The 27753-nt window shown below is 56.1% G+C and overlaps 1 protein-coding gene across 26 annotated transcripts in view; it reads right to left on the bottom strand.

Annotated features, from left to right (window-relative positions):
• Positions 1 to 27753, bottom strand: part of Nrxn2 (neurexin 2) — a 114145-nt gene that overhangs the window by 22515 nt on the left and 63877 nt on the right. For 11 of the 26 annotated variants that reach the window (XM_057779063.1, XM_057779068.1, XM_057779057.1 and 8 more), the window contains 8 exons: positions 22160 to 22186; positions 20795 to 20914; positions 19854 to 20235; positions 19072 to 19262; positions 17754 to 17927; positions 17316 to 17435; positions 5246 to 5427; positions 627 to 798 (listed from right to left, as the gene is read on the bottom strand). In XM_057779063.1, coding sequence (XP_057635046.1) covers positions 627 to 798; positions 5246 to 5427; positions 17316 to 17435; positions 17754 to 17927; positions 19072 to 19262; positions 19854 to 20235; positions 20795 to 20914; positions 22160 to 22186 — 1368 coding nt within the window. Of the gene's footprint in view, positions 1 to 626; positions 799 to 5245; positions 5428 to 12357; positions 13355 to 17315; positions 17436 to 17753; positions 17928 to 19071; positions 19263 to 19853; positions 20236 to 20794; positions 20922 to 22157; positions 22187 to 27753 lie in introns of those variants that run through there. The other 15 variants (XM_057779056.1, XM_057779051.1, XM_057779047.1 and 12 more) reach the window with 6 other exon arrangements.

Consider the following 27753-nt stretch of genomic DNA (forward strand, 5'->3'; position numbering starts at 1 on the left):
GCACAGACCCTGACACCTTTTGTGTTGCCTGTGATGGCTACTGAAGGTGTCTGACCCTCCTTTGAATTGTGTCTTTTCTCTCTCCCTTCCACCGTGATCCTTTACTGCCTGAAACACTGGGATCCTGTCTCTCGGCATCTCTTCTCTCCAGCATCTCCAGAGGTTGACTTTGGGTCTTTGTATGGTTCTGTTTTGGGGAATGTTTTGCCTCCTGCCAAGATGTGTTTATTTAACTTGTGAATCTCTCTCCTAGACTTCTGCATGGGTCTCACCGTTTCCATCCTGCCCCTCTTTTCTAAATCCACCTTTCCTCAATGGTATCAGACATCCCCTAATTCTACCCTCCTTCATCTTCTCTGCCCATTCCCAAACTGAATTCTGACCTTGCAACCTCACCCAAATAATATCCTCCCCCCAAATCACCAGCTTACCTCTGGACCCTCACATATTTTTTTTCTTAGCCACGCCTCCACCTGGGCTCCACCCAATCGTTTCCATAGCCACGCCCCTTCCCCCAAACCTCACCACTTAGCCATGCCCCACAGCATTCCACTCAGAGGCTGCCTGACCCCACCCTGTACCACCTTGTTGCCGCTGTATCTCCGCTGCGGATCTGTGCCACCTACCTGCTGGGTACCGTTCGTTGACTGGCCAGCTGTCCACCTGCAGGGTGGCATTGCCACCACTTCGAGTAAATCGCACCACGTGATATTTGCCGTCACTCACGATGGCGTTGGGCTCATCAATGGTAATGTCGTCTGTGCCCACATTAAAAATCACCCCAACAGTGCCCTGGTCCTGGGGACGGGGAGGGAGAGGTCAGCAATGGGGAGGAGGCCAATATCTATTCCTGTACAACTCTACAGAGGTTCCCAAAGCCCTCTCTCAACAGCCTTCCATGAGTTTTCTAAAGCACCTCCTCAGGTCTCAACTGCCCAGGGCAGTGGGCAAGTTTTCCCTCTAGCATATGCAGGCCTCAGAGCATCCTGGAGGCTTATCAGTTTTGGGCCACTCCCTAGGGCTGCAGAACCCGTCGTGGAGCCCTTTCCACTCCCTAGGGAACCAGTCATGGAGCCCTTTCCACAGGTCCCCTGTCTCTTGCCCTCAGGCTCAGCCAGAATATTTGGAGATGTTTCCTGGGCACCTATGCTATGCAAGGATCCCTAGAGTCCACATGGGGACGACAAGGAGGTGGAGGCCTCCCTAAGACATCACAATAGGAGGGTTCACAGCTTCGGAGGCCAGGATGAACCCCCAGGCCCCAGTCTGGTCCCAAGACTGACCTCTGACCTCAGTAGCTATGGAATCAGGGGTAGCCTGGACTCTGGAAGCGGGTGAGGGGCAAGGGAAGAAAAGCGAGTCATAGAGCTATGCCAGCTTTATTAAAGGAGAGTCTTGGGGTGTTGGGGTAGGACTGGGGGCTTGAGGGAGCAGGCAGAAGACAGATAAAGACTAAGGCCTGCAGAAAGGAAGCAAAGAGCCCGCAACCTCAGGAACCAGACACACAGGAAACGCTGAAGAGGCCACCTGGGGTCCAACCCACAATAATTTGGCCAGTGGTGCTGAAGTGAGAGGAGGGGTTTTGCTGAGTCCACAAAAGCACACACAGTAGCCCTGGGGGAACCTGCAGAGTCACATTTTATCTGGGAAGAAACTAAGGCTGGGCTTAAGGACTGTCTCAGTCTCAGCTCACAAGAGAGGACCCAGCATCTGAATCCCAGCTGGCCCGCCTCCAAAACCCTTGCTCTTGTCTCTAGCCTACTAGTCTGGAAGACACTCACTCAGAGCTGAGGGGTGGAGCATGCCTTCAAATCCATGGTGTCTCACAACACTGGTGGAAGACCCACTGAGCCCTAAGCTAATCCCCCTATACCTCCCAGCAGCCAGAATCAGCAAGAATCAGCTCCTGACCCTCCTCCCACAGGGCAGACACAGGCTCCTTTGGGCCCCTGGATCACTCTTGGGGACCCAGTCTAGTATACGAACACAGTGAAAGACCCCATTCCAGCCTGAGCAAGAAAACCTTTTGGTTGTCAGCTACATCTAAAAAGAGCTGAAAGCCTGGGGGTGAGGGTAGGGAAGGCGCAGCCAGGTGAGGGTTGGGCTGAGGGGCAGGACAGAGTTGAAGACCAGGGTATGCAGCTATGGTCCCCATGGCTATCTAGTTCCCACTTGTGGGGTTCAGTTCTCCCCTAAAGATCGGTAACAAGCCACACACCTGTATGCACACACATGTGCACACGCACTGTCATCCACCTCCAAGGAGGTAAAGTAAGGAAGCTGAGGGGCCTTGCCTAACAGCCTTAGCAAGCCCCGCCCATGCACCACCCACAGACCGACAACATCCCCAGGGAAACGCGATCATCATCTGCTCCCCACACAGGCAAGGGAACAGCCAAGCCTCCTGGTTACTATTGTTAGGAATGATACCACCCAGAATAGTATCAGCCCCTTGGATGTCTCTGAGGGTTCCTCCCCCTCACGAGGCCCCGCCTGGGCAGTGACAATGGTCAAGGGCACTGGCAGACAGGGAGTTGGACTGGCAGAGGGCTGGCTAAAGGAGCTGGAAGGCAGGACACCTGGGTTTCCTAGGAGGCAGCCAAGCTTGGAGCTGTGCACTCCGGGGGAGAGGCAGCTCCCCAGAGCTGCTTCCGATGTGAAGTCAGTTGTCACTTCTGTTAAAGTCATTAATTCCTAATTCCCCAATTACCTCATTAGGCGGCGGTGGGGAGAACGCGGCCGCTCCTACAGCAAATAATTATGGGAGTCAAAATTAATTTGGCAAAGTGGAGCGACGCTTTATTAGAAACGTCAAATTGCTTTTCTCTTATTTTGCTGCCGCCTCCCCACTCTCTGAGAACTGCTAACGATGCCATGGTGGGAGCTGATGTGTCACTGGGGGAGGAGGGGGCTTGGGGCTGCCCCCGAGGGGCTCGGAGCCCATCTGGTACCCAACTCCCCCTCACTGCCAGCCTCTCCTGGGACCTCCACCCTTCTCAGCATCCTCCCTCATCCTCTGCAGCACCTAGGCCTAGCTGCCTCCCTCACAGCTCTGCACAAGAGGAGGCTTGAGGGAAAGAAGAAGGACATCTCACCTCACAGACTTCCTGCTCTTCCTGCTCTGGGAGGACACATCATCCCCTAACCCTGCAAGCCCAGACTGCACACACTGCCCAGGTGGCTAGTCGCAGGTGACCAGGACACTGCAGGTCCCCTAAGTGCAGTGAGCACATCACACATGTGACCTAATTAAGTCTCTGCCCTCTCAGTGTTCCACACACCTGGGGAAACTGAGGCTCAGAGAGCTGCAGGGACTTGCATAGACACAGAGCAAAGAAAGAGAATGTACTGGGGTTCAAACTCATTCATGCCAACAACTCCAAAGCCACACACGCCCTCACAGACTGAAGAGAGAGAACTAGCTCAAAAAGACATCTCAAGGAAACCAGGTGGCACCACACAGACAGGCTACTGAGGCCACAGCAAACTCCACTCCCTGAAGAACGGTAAATGCATAGCCACATTCTGCCAGGGACCACTGACCCAGGGACACCCTGGTCACCTCGAATCACAGCCGTCTCTCCCGTCACAACAGCTACATACCCACCATGGCCCTGCTGCCCACAGGTTTGAGGCCTCTTTCCAACCCTGGCTCCGGCTCACTCCCTACGCTTTCCTCCACGCACTTCCCTCCTGGGAACCTCGCCTGTCACTTGCCACTGCCACCAGCCATGCTTGCTTCCAGGATGCCTTCCCCTGGGTCTTCTCCCTTCATAGCCCAGTGTTGGAGGAGGGGTGCAGACCTCAACCTGGAGAGCTGTTTGTGGGAGGGGCCAGGAGCCCCATCCTTACTCAGGTGAGGAACAAGCCTCCTCCTTTGTTTTTCTCTGCCCTCCCAATTCTTCCCAGGGCTCCCCAACTGGCACACAGAGCTGGTCAGCCTGTCCTACCCTCAAAGCTCAGGGCTCTGGCGAGGGCCAGCAAGTGGAATGCAAACAGGAAGGTGAGGGAGAAAGGAGCCCAATACAGAGATGGAGGCTGAAGTCAGGGTCTGGGACTTAAGACCTTGGAGGAGGAAGAGGTGGCGGAGAGGTTAAACTCAGAAATGAAATCTGACAAGGTCAAAGGTCACAGGAAAGGTATAAGGCAGGCCAGAGGTCACAGGGAAGGGTGTGGGACAGGACCAGAGGTCACAGGGGAGTGAGATAGGGCCAGAGGTCACAGGGAAGGGTGTGGGACAGGGTCAGAGGTCACAAGGGAGTGGGACAGGGCCAGAGGTCACAGGGGAATGGGACAAGGCCAGAGGTCACAGGGGAGTGGGTTATGGCCAGAGGTCACAGAGAAGGGTATGGGGTGGGGTCAGAGGTCACAGGGAAGGGTATGGAGTGGGGTCAGAGGTCACAGGGAAGGGTGTAAGGCAGGGCCAGAGGTCACAGAGAAAGGTAGGGGACAGGGCCAGAGGTCACAAGGAAGGGTGTGGAGCAGGGCCAGAGGTCACGGGGAAGGGTGTGGAACAAGGTCAGAGGTCATAAGGTAGGGTTTGGGACAGGGTAAGAGGTCACAGAGAAAGGTATGGGACAGGGCCAGAGGTCACAGGGAAGGGTGTGGAGCAGGGCCAGAGGACACAGGGAAGGGTATGGGGTGACAACAGAGGTCACAGGGTAGGGTGTGGAACAGGGTCAGAGGTCACGGGGAGAGGTGTAAGGTGCACAGAGTAAGAAAGGAAAAGGGATAAACTGACTATAGACTAATGGGGTGTGGGGCTCAGCTGGGAGATCAGTGAGGAAGGAACATGAGCAGAATCTGTGGGAAAGACTGGTCAAGGGTCTGCTGGGAATGCAAAGGAACAGAGGTCGCAGGTACGGTAAAGGCAAGGGCGGGATTCCAAGGCAAGGCAAAGAGGCACAGATGGCCGCTGTGGGACAGAGAGGTGTGCGGGAGGAGAGGGACAGGCTGGGGTACAGTGAGCAGAAGCAGCCCAGAGACACCCTATAGATGAGCACATTTCTGCGGGTTACAGTAGTAGGTGTCTGGGGAGCTCACAGACACCTTGGATGTCTGGGAGACACAGCTGGTCTGTATATCAGATGGGTGACTCTTGAGTGACCAGGAAGGGACTGAGTCTCAAAAGAACTTCAAGAAATGGGTGAGTAGGGCCCTAAGTGCTCCCCATGAGGGACAGATATGAAGTGGCATCAACAGCGGAGCTGGGTGGCAGGGAGAGGGGCTGGGCCCAGGTCCTTACAATGTGCAGCTGCAGGTAGTCCCCGAGGCCGGAGGCGCTGTCCACCCGCACCAATACGGCGCTCCGCTGATGGGTGCTGAAGCCCACAGCCAGGCGGTCCATCCTCGTGCTGGGCCGGTCATTGGGGGGCCATGTGTAGGTGATGAGCGCTCCCCCCTTGCCAAAGATGTATGTGGTCCCAGCTGCAGAGAGAAGGAAATGGAGAAGAAAAGTCAGCGGGTTCCTGTGGTTGGATGGGGCCAGAGCCTGAGGATACCAGGGTTAGGGCACAAGGCATCAGCGATGAAGCCCACGGGAACCACCAACCCTGTAATTCCGGATGCTCAAGTGAGAACCTGTGCACATACAGGCACACAGACAGATGTAGCTGCCTCATCAGGAAGCCTAGCTTTAATTACAGCAATACAGGTAACACAGGGTGTGACCAGAGAAAGGCTTCAAAAAGACCCAGACAGCAAGAATGCCCTGTGCAGGAAGGACCTGAGGCCTGCTTTTGACCAGCTCAACTTTTCCCAAGTGCTTCTTTGGGACCAGAGCCAAGCAGCAGAGGCAAGAGGGAGTCTCAAGTGATGGCGGGAAGATGAGCAGGGCTGTGGGCAGCTGTGACTCATGCTCATCTCTGGCACCTTGCCAACGCCAGCCCCTCCGTCCTCTCCCAGCCCCCTGGGAATCTTCCTGGTTTGTCCAGGGATCCTTGTTTCCACCCTCAGGCAAGGGTACCTGGGTGCCAAAGCCCAAAGGCCTGGAATCCTGCCCAGAAAGGAGGAGGCAAACATGGGGGGGATGGGGAGAGTTGACAGCCAGAGGAGGAAGGAGGCAGAGAGACAGATGGACAGAGAAGGACAGAGAGGGATGTAGGTGAGAGAAGCAGGAGAGAGGGAGCCTGAGATGTAGGCTCCCTCTCCCAGCCCTCCCCCACCCCACCCTCTCTCTTCTTCTCTCTCTCCTCTTCGCCATCCGGCTGCCGGGGGCGGGTGTGAGGTCCCTAACGATCTCAGCCCCAAAATAAACCCCATTAGTCGCCATGTTCCCTCCTGCGGCTGACTGAGCTCCCTGGGGGTGGAGGTGGGAGTGGGAGGGGGGCTGGTCACCCAGTTTCCGGGAAGGGAGCCTTGTCTGGGGGCCTGGAGGACTAGACTCTTGGGCCTGCAGGAAGGGAAAGGGAAAGCCTCATCTTGTATTCTTTAGGACATAAACAGAGCAGATGAGATTCATAAAATGCTTGATTAAATCATTAGCTACTAACGACTCCTCTCAAGGCACTTCTTGGGGTGCAGAAAGGGGTTCAAGGGAAGACTTAGCCAGAGAGAAAGAGATGCAGATGGGGCCTGAGGGCAGAAGCTGGGGCAGACCAGTAGAGAATCCAGAGATGGAGAACTTTGGTCTGGGGGAGCAAGGACCGGGGGTCTCTCACCCAGTAGCCCCCTTATAGTCCAGGCATCCTAGGAACTCTAGGTCCCCACAGGAGCAGGGGCTTCTGCGTGCCTTGGAGTGGGTGCTCACCAAGTGTGGAAGGCTGGGAAGGGAAGGGAAAGCTGCAACCTGGGTACCAGAGGTGGTGAGACTAGAGTGGGGAAGGGACCGCCCCTGTCGCTCCCCAGACCACCTACCTTGTCTTCTACCTCCCAGATAGAGAAGAAAATGGGAAGGGGCCTCAGGAGAAGGGCAGACAGGGAAAACCCACAAGGACGTCTAAAATGGACCTCTGTTTGCAGACTGTAGTTTGGAAAGCACCCCAGCAGACAGCTGGGAACCAGCTCTGCCCCTGCAAGCTCAGGTGTCCCTCCCCCCTACCTCAGGCCCTGGAGGCACAGTGGGGAAGGTTGGGCCTTCGGTTGAGTTCCAAGTTTAGAGTAGAGAGCGGTTCAGCGAGGGGTGTACAGTCACCTCTACACTCAGTGCAGGTTACCTGCCTGCCTAGAAAGGACTGGGCCTGGAGGCCAGAACCAAACAGCTATGCCTCAGCCAGTACAGTCTCCCAGCTCCCAACACTGCAGCACTCCAGAAAATCGGCTGTTTCCATGACAACCATAATACCCAGGGTCCTCCCCCTACCCTCCACTCACAAGCTACACGTACAATTTAGGAAGTAGGGTTGGGGAAGCAGAGATGGTGACCCTCCTCTACACACTCCCTGACCCCTGGGCTCCAGGGTCTCTCTTGGTCCTCTCACACCAGGGAAGGAACACCAGACTCACACATGTGCGTGGGGTCTGCCCCCAAACCTGCCAGGTCTAAGGAGGAGGCTCTTCCTGCGGGTTTTCCCGCTGGATGCCACACAGCACGCTCAGCACCATGGATAGCGCCACGCCAGAGCCGAGAGCACCCGAACAACTCAAACCGGGTGCCGGCTTAGACATGGAAGCCGGAGAGGTCTGGGATGCGTGCCCACAACCCAAGTCCCAGGCCTTACAATCAGACACAGCTCCAAGTATCGCACACCTAGACCTACACCAGCGCACGGGAGGCGACGCACCCAACTGCACACAAAGCCCCAGACAGGAGAGGCAGACCCCATCACAGGAGTTGCGGCACGGTGGGAAACATGGCGATAAACGCACAAAGACAGGCCTCCGCGGGCGGCCAAGGGCAGGGGCCGGCGAGGTGCGGATGGGCGCCTGCGCCCCAGTCCTCCCATTCCCCAGCCCCGGCCTCCCCCAGGATTTATGATCCAGCTGTTCTCACACTGCAGACAGTTTACTGTGCTGGGCGGACCTGTTAAAGCCGAAGGGCGTTTATTATATTGTGGGGGGAGCCAGTTTGGAGAGACACTTCTCGGACAGAAGAGGGGAAGGATGAATGGTTTATTGGGCTGGGGCTGCAGTAATTACCCCGGGGAGACATTTCTCTCTCCAGCACCACGGATTCCGCACGGGCGGGGACAGGGGGCTAGGCTTAAGGAGGAGGTCGGGTGCAGGAGGCGGGGCTTCTGTCAAGTCCCGCCCCTCCGGCCACGCTCAGGAGGCGCTTCCCGCAGCTCAGCCAGGCAACCAAACTGTCCCTGGCCCTGTCCCGGGACTCCACCAAGAAGGCAAGGCAGCCTTAGTGGCCAGGACAACACTCCAAGTCTTGACAGCATCCAGAAAGGATCTGAGAAACAGAGGGGCCTAAAGCAAGCCCCAGTATTGCCCAAGGCTGGTGTGGACCAGTTCTGTTCCACACTGGGAAATAGGAAGCCCACTGTACATAGCATGTTGGCCCGTCCCACATCGCTGAGGCCCACGGCAAGAGAGTTTCTAATCAGACATAATATGCCACAGGCCCAAGATTAGCTAGCACCTTCTGCCCACATCCAACACAGTTTTCTCAATGCCTCCTAGATCCTGAAACTCAGTCATAAAATACCGGAAATGATCATTCGTCAACACCACACACACACACACACACACACACCTACATACAGTCTAGAGAGAAAACAGCCAGCCAACCATTAACAATGGTTAGGGAACCCAGACTCACAACAAGTCATCCCATGTAAAAACCACCCATGCAGTCATGCCCCAGGGCCAAAAGTACATGTGCAGCCGCTATGCCTGCCAGTGCCCCAGTAGCAACAGAAGCTATAACAAAAGGCTTCTGAAGACCTAGAATGGTCAGATGATCCTGTAGAACCCAGAAAAGCCTGCATCTTAGGTGCTTTCTGTCACCAACAAATCTTCCCAGGAGGACCGCTACAGTCAGGGGGTGGGGCTGCACAGGTCCAGACCCCTGAACTCAACTCTATGGGTTTTTTTAAATTTGTTTTTTGTTTGTTTGTTTGTGGTTTTTTGGGTTTTGTTTGTTTTTGGTTTGGTTTGGGTTTTTTTTTTTTCTCAAGAGACAGAGTTTCTCTGTATAGCTTTAGAGCCTGTCCTAGAACTAGCTCTTGTAGATCAGACTGGCCTTGAACTCACAGAGATCCGCCTGTCTCTGCCTCCCACCTGTCTCTGCCTCCCAATTGCTGGGATTAAAGGCTTGCACCGCCACCACCCAGCTTCAACTCTCTGTTTATCTGCATACCTCCTCAACTCCTAACGTCATTCCTGGCCATACACTGTTCAGTCAGTTCCAAGTTGACATACCCATCTCCAGAACCAACACCCCCAGAACCAACACACATGATAGCCCCCAGAACCAATACACATGATAGCCCCCAGAACCACACACATGATAGTTTCCAGAACCAACACACATGATAGCCCCCAGAATCAACACACATGATAGTCCCCAGAAACAACACACATGATATCCCCCAGAATCAACACACATGATAGTCCCCAGAATCAACACACATGATAGTCTCCAGAAACAACACACATGATAGCCCCCTTTGTGCTGGAAGCTACTGACTCAGAAATGAGTTGGGGTTGGGTCTTCTTTGACCAGTTTCTGGGGGAGCTAGGAAGGAACTGAGAGAGCATCTAGGATTCAGAAACCAGGACTGGGACAAGGGGATCCATGGCCAGAAAGGTGTCATCTCCATCTGTTTTAGGTCCCAGGTGTGCTGGTCACCCCATACCCCACAGTGACACCAGTGCAGAAGTGTCAACAGTGTTTGGCAGGTGGGTTGGAATGTTATGCAACAAGAGTGGTTGGGGGATGGGAGGAGAAGTGGGGAAGCAGTAAGGAGGAGGAAAGGCAAGGGGAGCCTCAGTAGAGAAGCGTGAAGAGAGGTGTCCTCACACTGAGGGACCTTGGAGCAGAAGGGAACATGGCTGGCCTCCAGCCTGGAGAGGAGACCCCAGGGAAGCTGGCTCTCTCATCTCCCCCAGAGTTCAGGTGAGCAGAGATGGGGTCGGTCATGACAGCTTGCTTCCTCTTCTCCTGGCTTTCCTTAGCCCCTTCCTTCCTCCCTGAATCTTTCCCAGCTGCCCACTACCTCCATCAGTGTCCCAGGCTGTGCTCCATCCCATCTTCTAGTCCCTTCTACCCTGAGAAGACATCCCTAAGGCAATGTTCATGCAACACAATATAGTTCTGTCAGATCCCCATTAGCTAGACCTACATCCCTGCAGCATCAGGGGCTGTGAGAAGGACCTTCCGGGAGACCTAAGACGGTAGAGGGATAACACGTCCTGCACAATTCAGGAAAGCCTGCATCCCTGTTCCTCCCTCTGCCTGGTTCCTGCTGCTCCCCAGCTCCTGGGCCCTCCTCCCCACCTTCCCATCATCCCTATCACCCTCCTCTTTCATGTCTACTCCTCTTCCCCATACAGAGCACCCCTCCAGTGCACCTGGCACCCTTTCCTGCCTCACTCTTCACATGCCTCACATCATTGCCTAGAGTGACCACGAGAGTCTGAGAGTCTCTGGAAGCAGCACTGGGCCTGAGGACAGTCAGAAGAGAACAATGAGGAGGACAGGGGGCCAAGGAGGAGGCAGAGCTGAGATCAGGAGCAGGGTGTGGGGTGAAGATGTGGGAGAAAAACTGGGGAGTACTTCATGTGGCAGGGATGGCAGCTGAGACAGAGATTAGAGAGGGGACACTGTAAAGGAACACAGGTCACAGGTACAGTCCTAAGAGACTGCTCCTGGGGAACGGATGAAACATAGTAGTGACATGGGGGGGGGGGAGCACTGAAAGACCGGATATGACATGGGACACTGAGGTCAGGAAGCTTCTTGCGGGCACAATACAACTGTGGGAAAACAGAGACGGTGCAGAAATAGGAGGTAGTGGGGGGCATGGACGGGGCAGGACAACAATGTGGCTGTACAGGGTGATGGAGGAAAACAGAGCTGGCCAGGAATGGTGATGGGCCGTCAGACATGAGGAGTGATGCGGGTGGATGGGTGGACGCACTAAGACGGGAGACCACACTGCACAGGGAACTGAGGAAGGCCATGAGAGCTAGTCAGGAGCAGATGTGGCAGGAGCAGAGCCCAGGCAGCAGAGCTACAGAGACAGAGTCATGTCCAGAAGTGGCAGTTATTGGGCTTCAGATGGGGCGAAGGGTTGGAGGGCTGAAAGGGGAGCCCAAGATGAACGGTGTGGAGATGGGGGCTAAGAGGCACAGAATGGAGAGGAGGATTAGCTGAAGAACAAGGTGCAGAGAGCTTGGAGCTGGGGTGCAGGACAGAGTGGGGAAGTAATGAACAGCTGGGATGGGAGGTGACAGGGTCTCTGGAATGAAGGCGAAGAGGGAAGGAAACAATAGCCATGGAACTGCTGTGGGTGAGGCATGTGGCAGGTGTGGCAGGAAATGGGGCACCCAGAACAGATGTTGTGGGGTACAATAAGGGAAAGTGACAGGTACACAGAGTCTGAGGGACAGAGACGGGAGGTGACAGGTACAGAGCTGGGGAGAGAAGGCCCAGTGGGAATCCTGGGGGCTCGGATAGGAAGAGATGAAGGTCTGAGTACGGGACTGGGAATGAGAAGCGATGAGAACCAGCCTGGACAGTGATGGGCTCTGTTTTAGGAGGAAGGGGAGGGCTTGGAGACTGAAGGTTATGAGGGACTGGGGTAGCAGTGAAAAGTGTGAGCTATTACAGGCGCTCACACAGGAGGTGAGAGCACAGAGGGACTAGGCTGGGGGTGACAGGCTGAGGGTCACAAGCAGAAGCAGAGCAAAGATGAGGAATAAGGGTAAGTAGGCACCAAAGGTGGGGGGCAAAGGGGAGTACAGATGGTGGGGCCTTAGACGGAGGGAATTGTTCCAGTAATGGATGGGAAAAGGGAAGGCTGCCAGGTAGGCAGAGGTGGAAGGAAGGAGGTAACAGATCAGCCATGGGAAGGTGAGGGTGAGGTAAGACAGGAATGAACACAGCAGGGATGGAGGTGATAGGGAAGAGAGATTTAAGGAGGGCGCTTAGAAAGGATGAAAGGACAGGCCAGTGATGGGGCTCCGGGAGGGAGAAGAAGAGGCTAACAAAGCACATGGGGAGAAGGAGGTACAGGGGATGCTAGGAAGCAGTGAGGAAGACAGGGATGCGGGTGAGCAGGAAGAATGGAGAGATGGAGGTGAGGGTGGGGCTGGCACGATGGGAGCTGGAGATGGGAGGTGAAGGGGCCCCACCGCAAAGCCCAGATTCGGGAGCGCACACTCGGGGTGCGGCCCTGGGGCTCCCGGGGCCTGGGCGATGTACCCGAGACCCCCAAGACAGTCCTCTGGCATCTGGGCGCCACTTACCGTGCCCGCTGCGGGTGAGGAAGGGCATGCGGTTGATGGCGATGGGCACGGTGCCGTGCTTGCTGTGGAAGTGGTGGACGTGGTGGGTGGTGCTGAGGCTGGACGAGACCCGGGCCCCCTCGGTCGCCCCCAGCAGCAGCAACAGCCCCAGTAGAAACGACAGCAACGGTGGCGGTGGTGGCGGCGGCGGCAGGGGCCCGGCCAGGGCGGGGGGGCGGCGCGGGCACCCCCCCTGCCCGCTTCCCCCGGGGGGCATCTCGGCCCGGGGGCGGCCACCTCACAGCCCCATGGCCGGGGGCGGGGACGCGGGGCTGCGCGGCCCCGCGAAGCCCCCCTCCGGCTGCTAGCTCCGGGAGGGGGGTAGGGGTGAAGCGAAGGAAAACCAGATCCGGAGCCTCAGTCCGGAGCCAAGCAAATCAACTGGATCCCGCCGGGGAATCCAGGGTGCGCGCAGCGGGAAGGCCAAGGTCCGGGGTGCCTGGGTCCATCGCAGGCGGCTAGGGGTCCCCCCTCAGGCTGGGGCCGGGCCGGCGCAGAGGACCGTCAGCGGCCAGCGGGTGGGGGCATGGTGCTGGGGAGGGGATGGTAGGGAAATCCTGCAGAAAAACCCAGCGGGGCGGGAGATGGGGTGCGCAGAAGGAACGGAGGCCCGGCTCCCCGGCAAGCGCGAGCACCGCGGAACGGACCCGGCGCCGCTGCCGCCCGACGGAGGCCAGGAAAGGAAGGAGGGAGCGGCCGGGAAGGGGGGGCGGGAGGAGGGGGAGGGAAGCAAATCCGGGTGATGGGGGGGTGAGGGGAGAGGAGAGGAGGGGAGAAAAGAGGGGAGCGGGGCCAAGCAGAGGAAAGGCGCGAGCCTGCGAGATTCCGGCGGAGAGATGGAGGAGGCAGCGGAGTGTTGCTGCAGAGGCTGAGAGGGCTAGAAGGGAGAGGGAGGGAGGGAGGGAGGGACGGAGGGAGGGAGGGACAGAGGAAAGGAAGGGAGGGGAGGGGAAGCGCAGGGGGGGGGCAGGGCGTAGGGACCCGAGCGGCTCTCGATCTGCGGGCGGCGCTGGGCAGCTCCGCGGCGTGGCACCTGGCTAGCCCGCTCGGCGCTCGCCTCTCCTATGCACGCGCCCCACCCCTCCCCCGCGCTCGGGAGCGCGCTTTCCACCATCACCATCACCACCACCGCCGCCCCCCTCCTGGAGAAGGGGCCCTGCTGAATAATTGAACAGGACTGAGGCTTGCAAGAGAAGCAGCTATCTTCCCTCTCCCCTCCCCCTCCCCTTCCCCCCCATCTGGACGAGCCCCAAAAGTGTTTGCTGGTCCAGCAAGCAGAGATGTGGCCACAGCCCTCTTAAGCACCCCTTGGAACACATGTGCACGCTGGGTTGTGGACAGGCTTGGGTATGAAAACACCCACACATCCCTATAGGCACCAGTGTGCCGAGAGTCACACAGCTCAGACACATATGTGCATGTGTGTGATCAGACACTGGCATACCAAATGCTTACAGAAGCATATGTGCATACACACATACATGCTTGATTATAGGCAATGAATGGCCAACATACACTCCCAATCTCCTTGGAACTCACCCTCTGAGACAGTCATCCATACTCCTAGAAACAACCTATCCAAAGCCCCAAAGGCACTGGATAGTCACACACACACACACACACACACACACCTGCCTGTCAAGATGTTTGCCTACCCCACACAAGGCCCTCCTCCTTTCCTCCAACACCCCCTCCTCTCCTCCCCACTTCTCCTTCTCCCTTAGTCTCAGCCCCTAGCTCCCCAGGGTTCTCCAGGACAGTTGTCCGGAAGGGCAAAACCTTGTGGGTCCCCTTACATCCAGCTGAAGAAACCACTCCTCTCTTAGGAGGCATCCTTACACCTACACTGGGATCTGCTCTCCAAACTTGTGGTGGGTTAGAAAGTGTTTGTCACGGCCCCAGAGATACATGCAGATAAAATCCCTTCCTCTCATTGGGATGCAGCCTTCACACTCACATCATTCTGCTTGGACAAGGGAGAGGGTGCAGTGCAGGAGGCAGAGGAGGAGGAGGGGAGGAGGCACAGGGGACCGGGACTGAGGACAGGTGAGCAGAAAGGAAAGGTGAATAGACGAGGATGGGCTCCTACTATTGATTCCAGATTCCATTTTGGTGCAAAATTGTCATGGTGATCCCTGAGCTCGTGGGTGCAGTCAGGACAAGCCTGGTTGGGTCTAATGTCTGGAATTCCAGCACTTTGTTGGGCTGGTGCAGAAAACTGCCACAAGCTGGAGTCCAGCCTGGGGTACATATTGAGACTCTGTTTCTGAGATAGAAAGACAGGGAGGGAGGGAAGGAAGGGAGGGAGGGAGGGAGGGAGGGAGGGAGGGAGGGAGGGAGGAAAGGAAGGAAGGAGGGATCACGACAGCACCTCTACTGCTGCAGCCATTCCCCCCAGTTTATTAGATTGGGGGGCAGTGACCCACACACACCACACCCTTCAAAAGTGGAGACCACCTCTTGGGGTACCCAAGAGGAGTTTTCAAGTGGTGGCTTAGCCACACAAGGGAGGAGAGAGAGTGGGGTGGGGTCCCCAAGGTCCTGTCCATCTGCCCACTCTCTCCCATCCTTGAGCCCCTGGCTCTGGAGTACAGACTGACACAGCTCCAAGCAGGCAGAAAATTTATGGCCCCAGAGGGAGAGAGGGAGGAGCTGGTGGTGGTGGCCAGAGGAGAGGAAGGGAAACCGCCTAGAGGCCGATCAATATTGGTGAGTGGGAACTGGAGAGAGTGATACTGGGGTGTGGGGGAGACAGAGACACAGAGGGGAAGAGAGGAGAGAGACCGAGGTATGCAAGAGATCAATAGAGGTTGCAGAGATGAGGAGAGATGGAGAAGCAGCCGTGGTAAGAGACAGCCTGGGAAAGGCAGGAGGCTGCCTCGGACAGCAGGAGCCCAGGGCTCTGGAGTGCACATTCCCTCCTTCCTCCCATCCAACAGTCCCAGTTCCACTCTCTCTACTTGCTTCTCCAACTGATCTTTCTTCTGCTGCTCTAACACAGTTGACTCTTGAGAGCATCCCCAAACCCCACAAACCCCTCATGATACAGATGGAGGAACCAAGGTAAAAGGCGGGAAGAGGCTGTCCTGAAGGTCAGACTTCTCTTCCTCCTAGTCTCCCTCCATTGAGACAGCTCCAAACACCCTCACAGGGCCAGTTCTGCCCTGCCACCTTGCCCACCCTCCCCAACTCTCTTCACACACAGCCAATGTCTTTACTTGTTTCTGTGTGATGGTGTGCAGCTGTATAGGGCTCCCCGATGGGCGAAACCCCAGAGAAGAGGCCCCGGAGGAAAGGGGGCATGACTGACACCCCAACCAGTTTCTTGCTCCCCCTTACAGTAGGGGAGACCTCAGAGGAGCTTCAGCTAGCACTGGCTCCTTCAAAACAACACTAAGTCCTTTGGGGGCTCCAGACTTCACCCACCTTTTCTTTAGCTCCACAGCTTTGCACAGACTGTTCCACCAGACACAGCCGGGTGCTTGGAATGATGGCACTTCCCAGGCTGAGCCAGGACACCAGCCTAAAACTTAGAGAACTTTCTCCTCCCACCCCTGCCCAAAGATGGAGCAATTCTCTAGACACACATCCTGCCTCCAGCTCTCGGCCCCTTCCTGAAGCACAATAGTGAACGTGAACAGTCATACTTAGACCAGATTGCCTATATCCTAAGCAAGGAAAACCAACATGGGCATCACCACCATTCCCAGAATCCTGTGTGCAGTAGGAGTAACCATCATAGTCAAGGAATCCCAGGTTCTAGTGAAGCTCAATCCCCGCGACTGGAGGCTTGGTGTAGGATCAAATGGGATGGTTTTGCCTTTGCAGGTGACACAGGACTGCCAGTGGGGAGGGTTACAGTGAGCAGGTCTGTGCTGACTGAGGCCAAGCAGAACACACAGCAGGGCTGAGGTGGTCCTGAGCTGGCTGGGAGGTTTAGGGAGGCACAGAGCACAGCAGGTCAGATGAACCGCCTGGGGGACAGAGCTGGGATGGCTGACCACACCCGGGGACAGAGCTGGGATGGCTGACCACACCTTGGGGACAGAGCTGGGATGGCTGACCACACCCGGGGACAGAGCTGGGATGGCTGACCACACTCGAGAATCAGTAAATGCGGGGAAGAGAATCAGTAAATGCGGGGAAGAGAATCAGTAAATGCTGGACATTTTGTCAAAGGACAAGCCCATGGTTACCCGAGAGTCTCATCCCCTGGAATGACTCAGGGCTCCATCAGATGATGCAGGTCCAGACAGAGGTGAGGGACAGGCAGGAGGTCTCACCTAGGACTGCAGGAACTACCTCCGGACATTTCCAGGCCCTGGGTTGGCTCACTTGCACTTTGTGTTTGAAGAGCAGGGAAGCTTTATCCTCTTATGTGTGCATGGGGCGGGGTGTCTCTTCTGATGTCACTTTGCTTTGCTGCCCACCCCATTCCCAATCATCAGAAAGGTCAAAGCCTCCGCACCCCTCACTATACCCCCATGTCTGGCCCAGCTGTCCTCCCTCTGCCAAGCTGTAACCAGCTGATGGCCACCAACCACTGGCAACTAGAAAATGCTGTCAAAGCTGTTATCTCTGGGGAGGGGCCTCAACAATATGCAAGCTAGCAAGGGAGGACACTAGGGACTGACCTTGTGGCTCAAAGGGACAACCTGCAGCTGGGATTCTTGCATTAGGGAGAGAAAGAGAGACAGAGGGCCTATGTCTAAGGAAATCCGATGATCTGCCATCTCAGAACCAGGACAGGCCACCTGTCAGTCGATGGCTCCAGAGACTCCGCGAGGGGCAGCAGCCACTAGCAAGCACCTGCGGGCTCTGTGGGATGGAGCAGAAGGAATCAAAATCCCTCTCTCCTCCCTCCCTGTGGCTGGGGACAGGGATGGGAACTCCCAGGGCCCAGTCCTACAGGCACTCACGGTCATTGCAGACAGGGCCTCCATAGGAAGTCATGGTACAGTCACAGGTAAAGCCATCCCACTGCTGCAGACAGACGCCCTGGTTGGCACAAGACTCTTCGGTGCAGGTGGTGCTGGGGCCTGGGAAGGAGCACGAAGGAGAAATGCCCTGGGCTCAGCCAACGTCCCCAGGGGCTGCAGAAGTTCCACAGCCAGACAGAGAGTCTCTGTCCTTGGTCCACCAAACTAGAATGGCCAGATACCGAACACAGTGCTGGGACGGGACAGGAACAGGGACATTCAAAGACTGCTAGGTTTGGGACTAGAGGCCAGGGCTGGAGACAACAGGGAGTGTGTGTGAACTTGTCCCTTCCCTGTCCTCTTTGTCCCAGAGTTCTTGGGACAGGCTTCTGCAGTCCTGAGAAGCCTCAGGGCTCCACCACCCTGGCACATACTCACCATCACAGCCTCTCTCCACCTGCCCGATGCGGTGCAGGGCATCAGCAATGAGGTCTGGGAGGCGTCCGTTGAGGTCCACAGAGGCCAGACAGCCCTGAAAGCCATCTCGAGAGGCCACCAGCTTGGGCAGGTTGCTGAACATATTCTTGCTCAGGCCACCGATGTACAACTCCCCTGCAAAGGGAGTGCTGTCAGCACCCCACTATCCTGGACCTTATTCCCCTCCCGAGATGCTGGCATCCCACCGTGGGGTCCTCCCAGACATCTGGAAGTCCCCCAGTATCCTTAACAGATACAACGACCTGCAGACTCTCCACCTTCCCTTCCCTTTGCCATCTGTCTGCTCCCCTCCCCCAGGAACCCAGATGTCTGCGGTAGTGGGGGTGGGGGCAGCTGGAGGGACCCACTCCAGGCTCTCTCCCACACGTTGGATTCCAGTTCCGGCCTGTAATCAGGGCCTTTCATGGATGCGCAGCCCTACATCCCTTCCACCCCCGCTCCCCCATCCCAAAGACTGTTTCCCAGAACCGCAGCCTTTCCCCACTCAGCGGCCTTCTCCCCTCCGAAATCCTCCTGACGGCTGGGCTCTGGGAAGAAGTCTTCCCCAGGGATGCCTAACGTCCCACATGGACTCTAAGGGAAGTCCTGACCAATGTCTAGCTTGGCTTCAGCAGCCCTGGGCATCCTATCTGAAGACTGCCTGGGTCGACTGCCACATCCGATTCTCTGTACCACATCGCCCTCTCCTGGGAGCGAGGAGAATTTGCAACACTGTCGTGTAAGCTAGTGGGTCTGGGGATTCAGGAGGAGGTAAACTCATTGGTCTCTGAAGATCTCCCCCAAATTTTGACAGTCCAGGTTACATGGACACACATGGGACCCTGCGGGGCTAAGGGCTGCTGCAGGCATGTGGAAGAAGGCAGCATGGATCCCAGCTAGCTCTGGAACTGCTGCAGGCCTCATGTTCCTGTTCCATTGCCCAGTCCGCCGTCTCCCCTTCCCCCTACTCCTCTTCTCCTCCTCTTCCTTTCAGCACCCTACTCTGACGGCTGGCAATGGCTACTTCAATGACTACCATAGAGTCATTGGAGAAGGTGTGACCCCGGTGAGAAACAGCCTCCCAGTGTTCCATCTGAGAAAGCTGCACAGAGCCCAGTGAGACCCAGGTGAGAAACATCAGTCAGACACAGTGGAGAACAGGAAAGAGGGTTGGGGGAGAGGAAAGAGAAGCAGCCTTGACCCCTTGCGGGGTGGGGTCATCTTGCTGGAGAAGGGGAGCTGGGCTAAGGCTGGCCTTCTCCAGAGGCTCCAGCCCCACCTTTAAGATCCAGATTGCGGGCACCGTTGGAGTGCTGCGTGACAGTGCGGGAGTCGATCTTCAGCGTGTGCACGTTGCCTGGGTCCCTGGACACCACCACATTGTGCCACTGGTTGTCATTGACCGGTTTGTCTGAGTTTCCCTTCATCAAGGACGGGCCATTCCCCAGGTCGAACACGTAGTGGATGTACCTGCCCCACAACAGGGAGGAAACACTAGATCAGGTGGGGACCGCTGAGATGCCAGGAAGAATGAGCTACTGCTGGAGGGGGAACTGGGGGCCCGGGAAGAAGTGGAGGAAGAGATGCCACAGGAAGGAACATAAGCAGTGGCATTAAAAGGCTGTGGCATGAAGTCTTGTCCCTGGAGGATGAGGGCAGGGGGACGGTCACAGAAGTACTTGCTCTTGGGACCCAAGAGGACCAAAAAACAGGGGGGGGGGGTTTGAGTGATACAGTAGGGGTCACCCAGAAGCAGAGTCTGAGCTGCTTGGGGGATGCAGTCTTTCAGGACAACAGAAGGACTGGGCTCACTTCTCCCATAGAGAAGGCAGTGGGCAGAGAAGGGATGTAACCGGGAACCCTGGCAAGGAAGAATCTGAGGAGCCAGCAGCCTGGCATCAGGGTTCAGTTTCTCCATCTTGGCTGAGGAAGAGCCCTCCCAGCTGATGGCTAGGGGTGTAAATCTTTCCCTGAGATCTAGGAGCCTTGAAGATTCCCAGTGGTCAGGAGAGCTGTATCTGAGCCAGCAAGGGGACATCACCACAATGCCCAGCCCCTCACCCCTTGACCAGCTCGATGACAATGAAGTCATTGCCGTTGCCTGAGTTGAACAGCAGAAGTCCATCGGGGGCTGTGGTCTTGAACTGGAAGAAGAGGTGCATGGAGGCGTAAGCCTGCAGCGTGGCCAAAGCCAGGTAGCTGCTACGACTCTTGAAGGTGACAGGATCGGCCACGATGGCACGCAGCCCAAAACGAGCGTTAAGCTCACAATAGGTGATATCCCCGTCCTTGCACTGGTCCATGTAGGGCTGGCCGTTGAACACCAGCCCACTCAGGTGCCCGATGAAGTTGGAGGGCACCACAGAGATGAACCGCCGCTCTGTCATGATGCCCGTCTCAATGTTGTGGAACTCCAGCCGAGTGTGGGCTCCTGCCATCTGTCCTGTTCAGGACAGAAGACCAATATGAGGGAGAGAAACGCAGTGCACAAACAAGGGGTCGCCTCTGGGACGGGGCCTTGTGTTCCCAGAGCATCATCTCCTTGACACGGAACCACAGCAAGCAACATCAGTAGATGTCCGGGGCCAGTGTTTACGTCCTACCACGCTGGGAGAAGCTGCAGGAGTCAGTGGAAGGCCAATAAACTTCCCCAGAGAGACTGCATGTAGGAAGCTGAAATGGTCCCTGGGGTCCAGAGCCATAACAATTACTTCCCTAGGAGTAACAACCCAGCCAGAGGTTAAAAACCAAGCACAGGGGGCCGGGCGGTGGTGGCGCACGCCTTTAATCCCAGCACTCGGGAGGCAGAGGCAGGCGGATCTCTGGGAGTTCGAGGCCAGCCTGGTCTACAAGAGCTAGTTCCGGGACGGGCACCAAAGCTACAGAGAAACCCTGTCTCGCAAAAAACAAAACAAAACAAAACAAAACAAAAAAACAAAAAAAAAAAAAACCAAGCACAGGTCACTAGAAATAAGTGTGCCACCCTGGGTCCAGGCACCTACCCTCCACAGTCACGTTGTCCACAGACAGCTGCAGGCTCTTGCCACGCCGCACCACCCTCACCGTGTGCCACTCATTGTCGTTCAGCTTGTGCCCCGCAAAGAGTGTCTCGGGGCCTTTACCTGCAGCACCAAGGGGGGAGTGAGCGTGGCTGACACATGGTCCCAGACAAGGAGCCCACCTGCACATGTGCACTCTCCACTTCCAGCTCACATCAATGTGTATGCCCCTCCCCTCACACCTGCAGTGCATGCCGGGAGATCTTCTCCACCTGGGGTCACAAACCCAGTTCCGTCATTTTGTGCGACTGCAAAGGATGCCAGTTGTGTTGACTATGACACCAGTGGTGGCCCTGACCACAGACACGCTAGCAGCTGGGTTCTCAGCCCTAACACTCTCCAAAGGAGGGGCGCCCACACCTCACCCTCTGCATGCACAAGCCAGCTCGGCCCCACTGTCACTTCACTGCATGCTCCTGTTTAACTCCACGCCCCTGGAACTGCTCTCTCCTACTCAGTACTCAGAGAGCCTGCAAAGCCACAGCCAGGTTCTGGTCCTTGGAAACTAACCACTCGTATTGACAGGGAAGTTGTCAATAAACGTACACATCTCTCAGATGCTGCAGGACTTTGTAGCACCTCTGAGCTACCCCTGGGTCCCTAGCGCTCAATCTGCCTGGGGCTCAGAGTGCTGGCACTAAAAGGCCTCAGGTGCGTGCACACACTGTGCCACAACCACATAAAAAAAGGGGCACTGAGCACACGAACTCTCTGTTTGCGCCTTCCATGATCTGACTGCAAGGCACAGTGTGCAGAGACTGAGCACCTAGACGGGGGACAGAGAGACCCAGACCTATCTACATCCGCTGACCTTCTGATTCCCTGCTCAGAGCCCTCACTGGCGACTCTTGAGTTTGTCTGGAACCCTGTATACTAGGCTTTGAGGCTCCTAGCATGCCCCGCCCCTTGCCCAAATCATCTTTCCCATGTACCTCTCCTGCCCCCTTGTGGTCACTGATGGAGATGCATCATTATGTCTCCAGGCTTTGTGTAATCTTGCAGTAGATGCCACCCAGCTCCAGATTTCTGCCTTCTGCTGCTGACTTGGGAGACAAGGTGTCCTGGCCCTCCCTTTCCCAAAATCCATAAGCATCCTCACCAACTACCTCTCCCTGATTCCGCTTCGTTGTATCCATCCTGCCCTCCATAATTCCCCTTCCCAACCCCATGCCTGCTCCCCTCTCCACACACCTGGCCTCACAAACCAGTAATGAAACTATCCCCCCACTCATCCCTTTCTCCCTAAATCCCAATGCCCAGTGTCCCAGACCCCTTGGGTCTCTGCAGAAGAAGAGGGAAGCCACTTACTAGGTGCGCAGCCGACGCGCAGGCAGTCTGGGGGGGCCATGGGGTGGGCAGAGGGGGAGGGAGAAAAAAAGGCAAAACAAGGTTTTTGGTTTTTTTTTTTTACATCCTTCACAGGGAGGGGTATCTGCAGGCAGGGGGTTCCCTCCAGGGCCACTTTCTGGGGACCACGCGTGCCCAGGTGCCCTTTCCCCTCCCTCAGTTGGACCCTTGTCCTTCCTGCCCCCAAGAGGGCTTTAACCCTCCCCAAAGTCAAGAGGTAGGGCAGTCAGGTGGTAGGAAGAGGGCTTGTGTGCCCCTTTTTGAGGGGCCTAGGCCTCTCATGTCTGAGGGAGACGGGCACCTCAGGAATCCCAGCCGTACAGGGGCTAGCCAGGGGATGAGGGCTTGGCCGACCCCACATCTACCCAATCCCTGGGAGGGAGATGGGTAGGGCAGGCCAGGGTCCCTGCATCCCCTGCTCTGGGATGACACCCTGCTTGGAGCTCAGGTGTGAAAAGTCACTCCTCAAGCTCTAAGCTCAAAAGAGGGGTCTGCCCCAGGGCCCCCTTCCTAAGGCCATAGACCTCCCAAAGCCCCAGTGGCTGGCACCACCCTTACAGGAACCTTTCTTCCATTTACCCCGCCCTGGGGGCACCGAGCTTCCACTAGGGGTCAACGTACTCCTCCACCCTGAAGAACAAGTGTTTTTTCAGTTTCCCTAAGGAGGAGTCAAGGCCTCAGAGAAGGATGCCAAGATCTGCAAAATGTGACTTCTAGGCCCAGTGTAAGTCACTAGCAAGCAAGGTCCTCAATCCTACCCTGGGCCTGGCATTGCTGTGCCCAGTTTCAAGTCTGGAAGGGTCTCTTGTGGTTAGAAAACCCAGATTTACACAAAGCTGTGGTGATATTTTGTTTGTAATCTAACAAATAAAGCGTGACGGAAAATCAGAGTGCAGAGCTAGTCACTAGTTAGCCATAGAGGCCAGGCAGTGGTGGCACACACCTTTAATCGTAGAACTCGGAAGGCAGATGCAGACAGATCTCTGTGAGTTCAAGGCCACCCTGGGCTGCACAAGTTTGATCCAGTCTCAGAGAAACAAAGCCAGGCGGTGATGGCTCACACCTTTAATCCCAGTACTTGGTTGGGAGTCACATGCTTTAATCCCAGTACTAGGAAAGTGGAGACAGGAAGGAATACAGCTGGCCACAGAGAGGTGGCGGGAGACAGGAGCCCAGCCCATTCAGTCTGAGGATTCATGGAGACAGGATTTTGCCCCCTTTGGTCTGAGCACTCAGTAGAGGTATAAAAAAAAAAAAAAAAAAAAAAAAATCTGTCTAGTGCTGGCTCCTTCACCTCTCTGATCTTTCAGCATTTACCCCAATATCTGACTTTGGGTTTTTATTATCAAGATTAATTAGTATTTGTGCTACACAAAGCCAACATCCTGGGCCCCCAAGAACCCTGGGTCATTTGAAGCTCTAGTGTGCCCTTAGGGGGCACTGGCTAGGCTGGAGTGATGGGACTGTCTGGGACTATGAGTCAGGGGAGCTAGGCCCTCACCTCAGTCCTACACAGACTCATTGTGTGACTTCAGGCAGATCTCTCAAGGCCTGGCCTTCTCTTCCTAGTGCTGAGAGGCTGGGGCAGGCTGAGGGTATGTCCCTGCCTTCCAGGGGACAATCTGTAACCCTAGTGAAGAGTGAGGCCCTGGCCTCCCGTGGGTTCTCCATGAACAAGTTCTACCCAGGTGCCTGACAGCCCAGGATGCAGCTGCATCCCTTGGGCCAGGGAAGGTTCCTGCAGTGGTGGTAAGCAGCCCCTGTGGCTCTGCAGGTCACGAGCCCCTCGGGCAGTACAGCTGAGCTCCACACGCGTTGTCAACCACAGCAGAGTGAGAGGAGCATCAGGGACCCTGAGCCAAAGCCTGGGCACCAAGGGACAGACACAAGAGGAAGTGAGGGGTCACAGTAAGGGGAAGGAGGCTGAGAAAGGACGGAGAGAGAAGAGGAAGAACCAGGAACAGAGGGAGGGTCAGGATGAGGGGGGAGGGTGCCAGGCCCTGGTTTCAGGTCCCAGGGGCTCTCTCCAGCCAGCAGAGTCTTCACCCATGAAGGGTCCAAAAAAGAAAAAGGGGGCTGGAAGGGCAGGTCAGTCTCCTATAAAGGAACAGGGCCAAGCAAAACGCTTGACTTTCCCATCCCAAGGAGAGTATATACCAGGAGTGTCAGGGTGTCCATCTGTCCAGAGAAGAGGTGACAATTCCAGCCTACCCTGCAGTGATTCCCCTCAGAAGCCCCCTTGAAGATGGATATCCAGGGAGGCAGGCTCCTCCCAAATGAAAGCAGGGAGAGCGGGCTGGAGAAAGCAGCTCTTCCACACACATTCCCCAAAATGCTGTTCAGAGAGTGATTACCAGCAACCCGTTAGTCAGCCGTCAGCGCCCCGGGAGCAGAGATGGGCACTCTGATGCCAGACACAAGATCAGGGTGACGGCATGAAATGGATGGGATGGGATGGGATGGAATGGGGTGGGGTGGGGTGGGGCGGGGCGGGGTGGGCGGGGCGGGGCGGGGTGGGGCGGGTGGGTGGGGCGGGGCGGGTGGGTGGGGCGGGGCGGGATGGGTTGGGGCGGGGTGGGGTGGGGCGGGGCGGGGCGGGGCGGGATGGGATGGGGTGGGGTGGATGGGGAAAAAACAGCCCACCGAGAACAAAATGAATGGAAAGAGCACAGTCCCCTGGCTTGGTCTAACTCACTTCTGGATGAAGACATCCAGCCCCCAGCTCCATGCAAGGAATTTCAAAACCACCCAGCCATTCCTCTCAAGAGGCTTTGTATCAAGAACGGTATCACTTGGCCCTGGTGTCTTCACTCAGGCTCCCAGCCCCTGGATGGGAAGGCGTGGGCTCTTCCATGGCCCCGGGAGTTAAAGGGCTCTGGGGTGTCGTGTGTTTTCCGGCTGACTTAAAACATGAGCAAGGCTCAAGAGGGCAAAACCAGTGGGAACATAGGAGCAAGGGGAAATCTGAGAAGGCCAGGAGGGGGCTAAGGAAGAAGAGCCCAGTGGTCAGTGTCCATGTCAGAGGAAGTCCCTTTCTACCAGGGCCTGGTCTGGTACCTCTGCTCTTTCTTCAGGACCACCTCTGAGTGTCTATGCCTGACAGTCTGAACTGTGTGACTGACTACCTGTGTGACCTCTGAACCTCTGGCCTCCCTCTCTACAGACACAGACCACAAATCAGAGACCAAACCTCTAGTTCCGTAGCAGCAAGCCCAGCCCAGAACTATGGCTTCACTGCTGCTGCCTGTCTGGAGCCCAGCAGGCCCCGGGTGGGTCACAGGATGGGAATAAGGGACTAGTCTGTACTGATGATGCTATGTAGAAGCAAGCCTTGCACCTGGCTCCAACTTGGGTTCCTCTCCCACGCTGAAGTACCACATTGGAGTAGATCTGGAGGCCAAACTAAGGTCACCCTCAGGTGTCCATCCCTTAGAAGCCGTCTACCTTGATTTTTGAGAGTCTCTCACTGTGATCTGGAGTTCACCAGCCAGGCTAGAATAGCTGGCCAGTAAGCCCCAGGGATCTTCCTGTCTCTGCTTCCCCTTCTGTAATTACAAATGCATTGCTGGAGATTAAACTCGGGTCCTCATGCTTGCAAGGCAAGCATTTTACCCACTGAGCTGATGCCTCGGGCGCTTGGGGGAAGATTCTCAGCCTTGTTTTTAAAAGGAAAAGATCAGGCTTGGGGATGGGAATTAACTTACCCAGCAACAAAAGATTCCAGGGTTGGACCCTGGCTCTTCTGGCCCCCATCCCAGAGCTCTCCAAATATTCCAGGGTTGGACCCTGATCTTCTGACCCCCAGCCCAGAATTCTCCATCTCAGCTCCAGGCTGGGCAGCTGGACAGACCGCTGTGTCTCTAGTACCTACACATAGGCAACAAACCTCTAGTTCCTTAGCAGTGAGTCTGGCCTGGAATGATGGCCTCGCTGCTGCTGCCTGTCTGGAGTCCAGCAGGCCCTAGGTGGTCACAGGATGGGGAATACGGAATTCGGAACTGGACTGGACTGGGGACACTATATGCAAGTCACAGACCTGGTCCCATCTTGGGTCCCACGCCCGGGCTGAGGTGCCAAACTGGAGTGTATTTGGTGCTTACACACCTCTGTGCCCTCCAGAGGAATCCGCAGACAGATGTGTCTGCACCAAGTGTTTGGTCTCAGCTTTGTCTGCTAGAGATTAGCTCTCAGCACCCATGTTTCTGTAGGTGGGGATAGGGCGCAGGCTGGTGGCTGTCATCAGTCTGGGGCATTCAGACTAGATCTCTCTGGATCTTGTTCTGACTTCTGAGATTCATGAGGCACAGACAGAAAGGTAAGCCTGTAGGAAAAAGGTTAAATGCCAAGGGTTAGGTCCCAAGGGCCCGCCAAGACAAGATTTCCTGACCAAGGATGCCATCTCTCATCTAAAGAAACTCCAGCTTCTTCCCGGAGAATCAAGAACAGTCCAAGGACGCCAGAGCATCTGTCTTCTTTCTGAAGATGAAGGCTATGGGCTTCCCCTGCTTGGTCCCACCAGAGCAAAGGCAAGCACTTAGCCGTGTGAGACCACAAGCGTGTAACCAGTGCAGGGAGACTGAAGGAGGCAGAAGGACACACGGGCTCCTGGAGAGGACGGTCCCTCTAGGACAGCGCCAAGGGAATAGAACTGGGGAGAGGGCAGAGTTGCCATCTGCCATTCACTCGGTGACCTGTGACTGTAGGTCAGAACAGGGCTGTAGGTATTGCCTCAAACCAGCGTGAGACCCTGGTAACTCTCACAGCCTTCCAGCCTATCCTTGACCTGAGAGTCAAGGTGAGCAATGAGGCGTCAACACAAGTATCTAAACAAGGCCTCCAAAGTCCACAATCTACCCCAGAGATGCTTCAGAGATCAAGGTTAGGATGAGAATCCGGGTAGGTGTCAAAGCCCTGATGTTCTAGAGAGCCCCGCTTCTCCCCATTCCCAGAACGCACGGTACTCTGCTTAGCCTTTGGGCCTTGAAGGCTTCTACAGGGCAGGTCCTTGCTTGTGGCACTTCCATAGTGTGCAGTGGACAGCTGCGCCAGCAGCCCGAACACCGTAGGGCCTCTCCGCTCAGGGTGCCCTGCACTGAAGTCTGTGAGGTGGCCTCCTCACTCTGAATCCTGACCTGGCATATAGCTGGCCCTCACAAGAAGTCCCTTAGAAACCAGCCAGACAAGTAACTCTGCCTTCTCTCTCCATTGTGACCACAAACACCAAAGCCCATGATAATCTAACAGATAACCTGAGCATGCCCTCTGTGCCCCGAGGAGCAACAGGGATGTGTAGATCCTGTTCTCACCCATGTGCAAGAGCAAAGACAGTGAGTAGTCTGGTGGAAAGAGCCAGCAAGCTGATACCCCCACCCAAAACTACACTTCCCACGGCCTGGGTTTGACACAGGCACCTCCCCAGCCATTACACCTTTAATCTTAGCACTCAGGAGGCAGAGCAGGTGGATCTCTGTGAGTTGGAGGCTGGCCTGGTCTATAGTGCCTGCCTGGTCAGCTGGTGTCTTCCCAGAACACCAATGGGACTCACATGGGACACG

The sequence above is a fragment of the Chionomys nivalis genome, chromosome 8, assembly GCF_950005125.1.
Source record: "Chionomys nivalis chromosome 8, mChiNiv1.1, whole genome shotgun sequence".
In the NCBI taxonomy this organism is placed as follows: Eukaryota; Metazoa; Chordata; class Mammalia; order Rodentia; family Cricetidae; genus Chionomys; species Chionomys nivalis.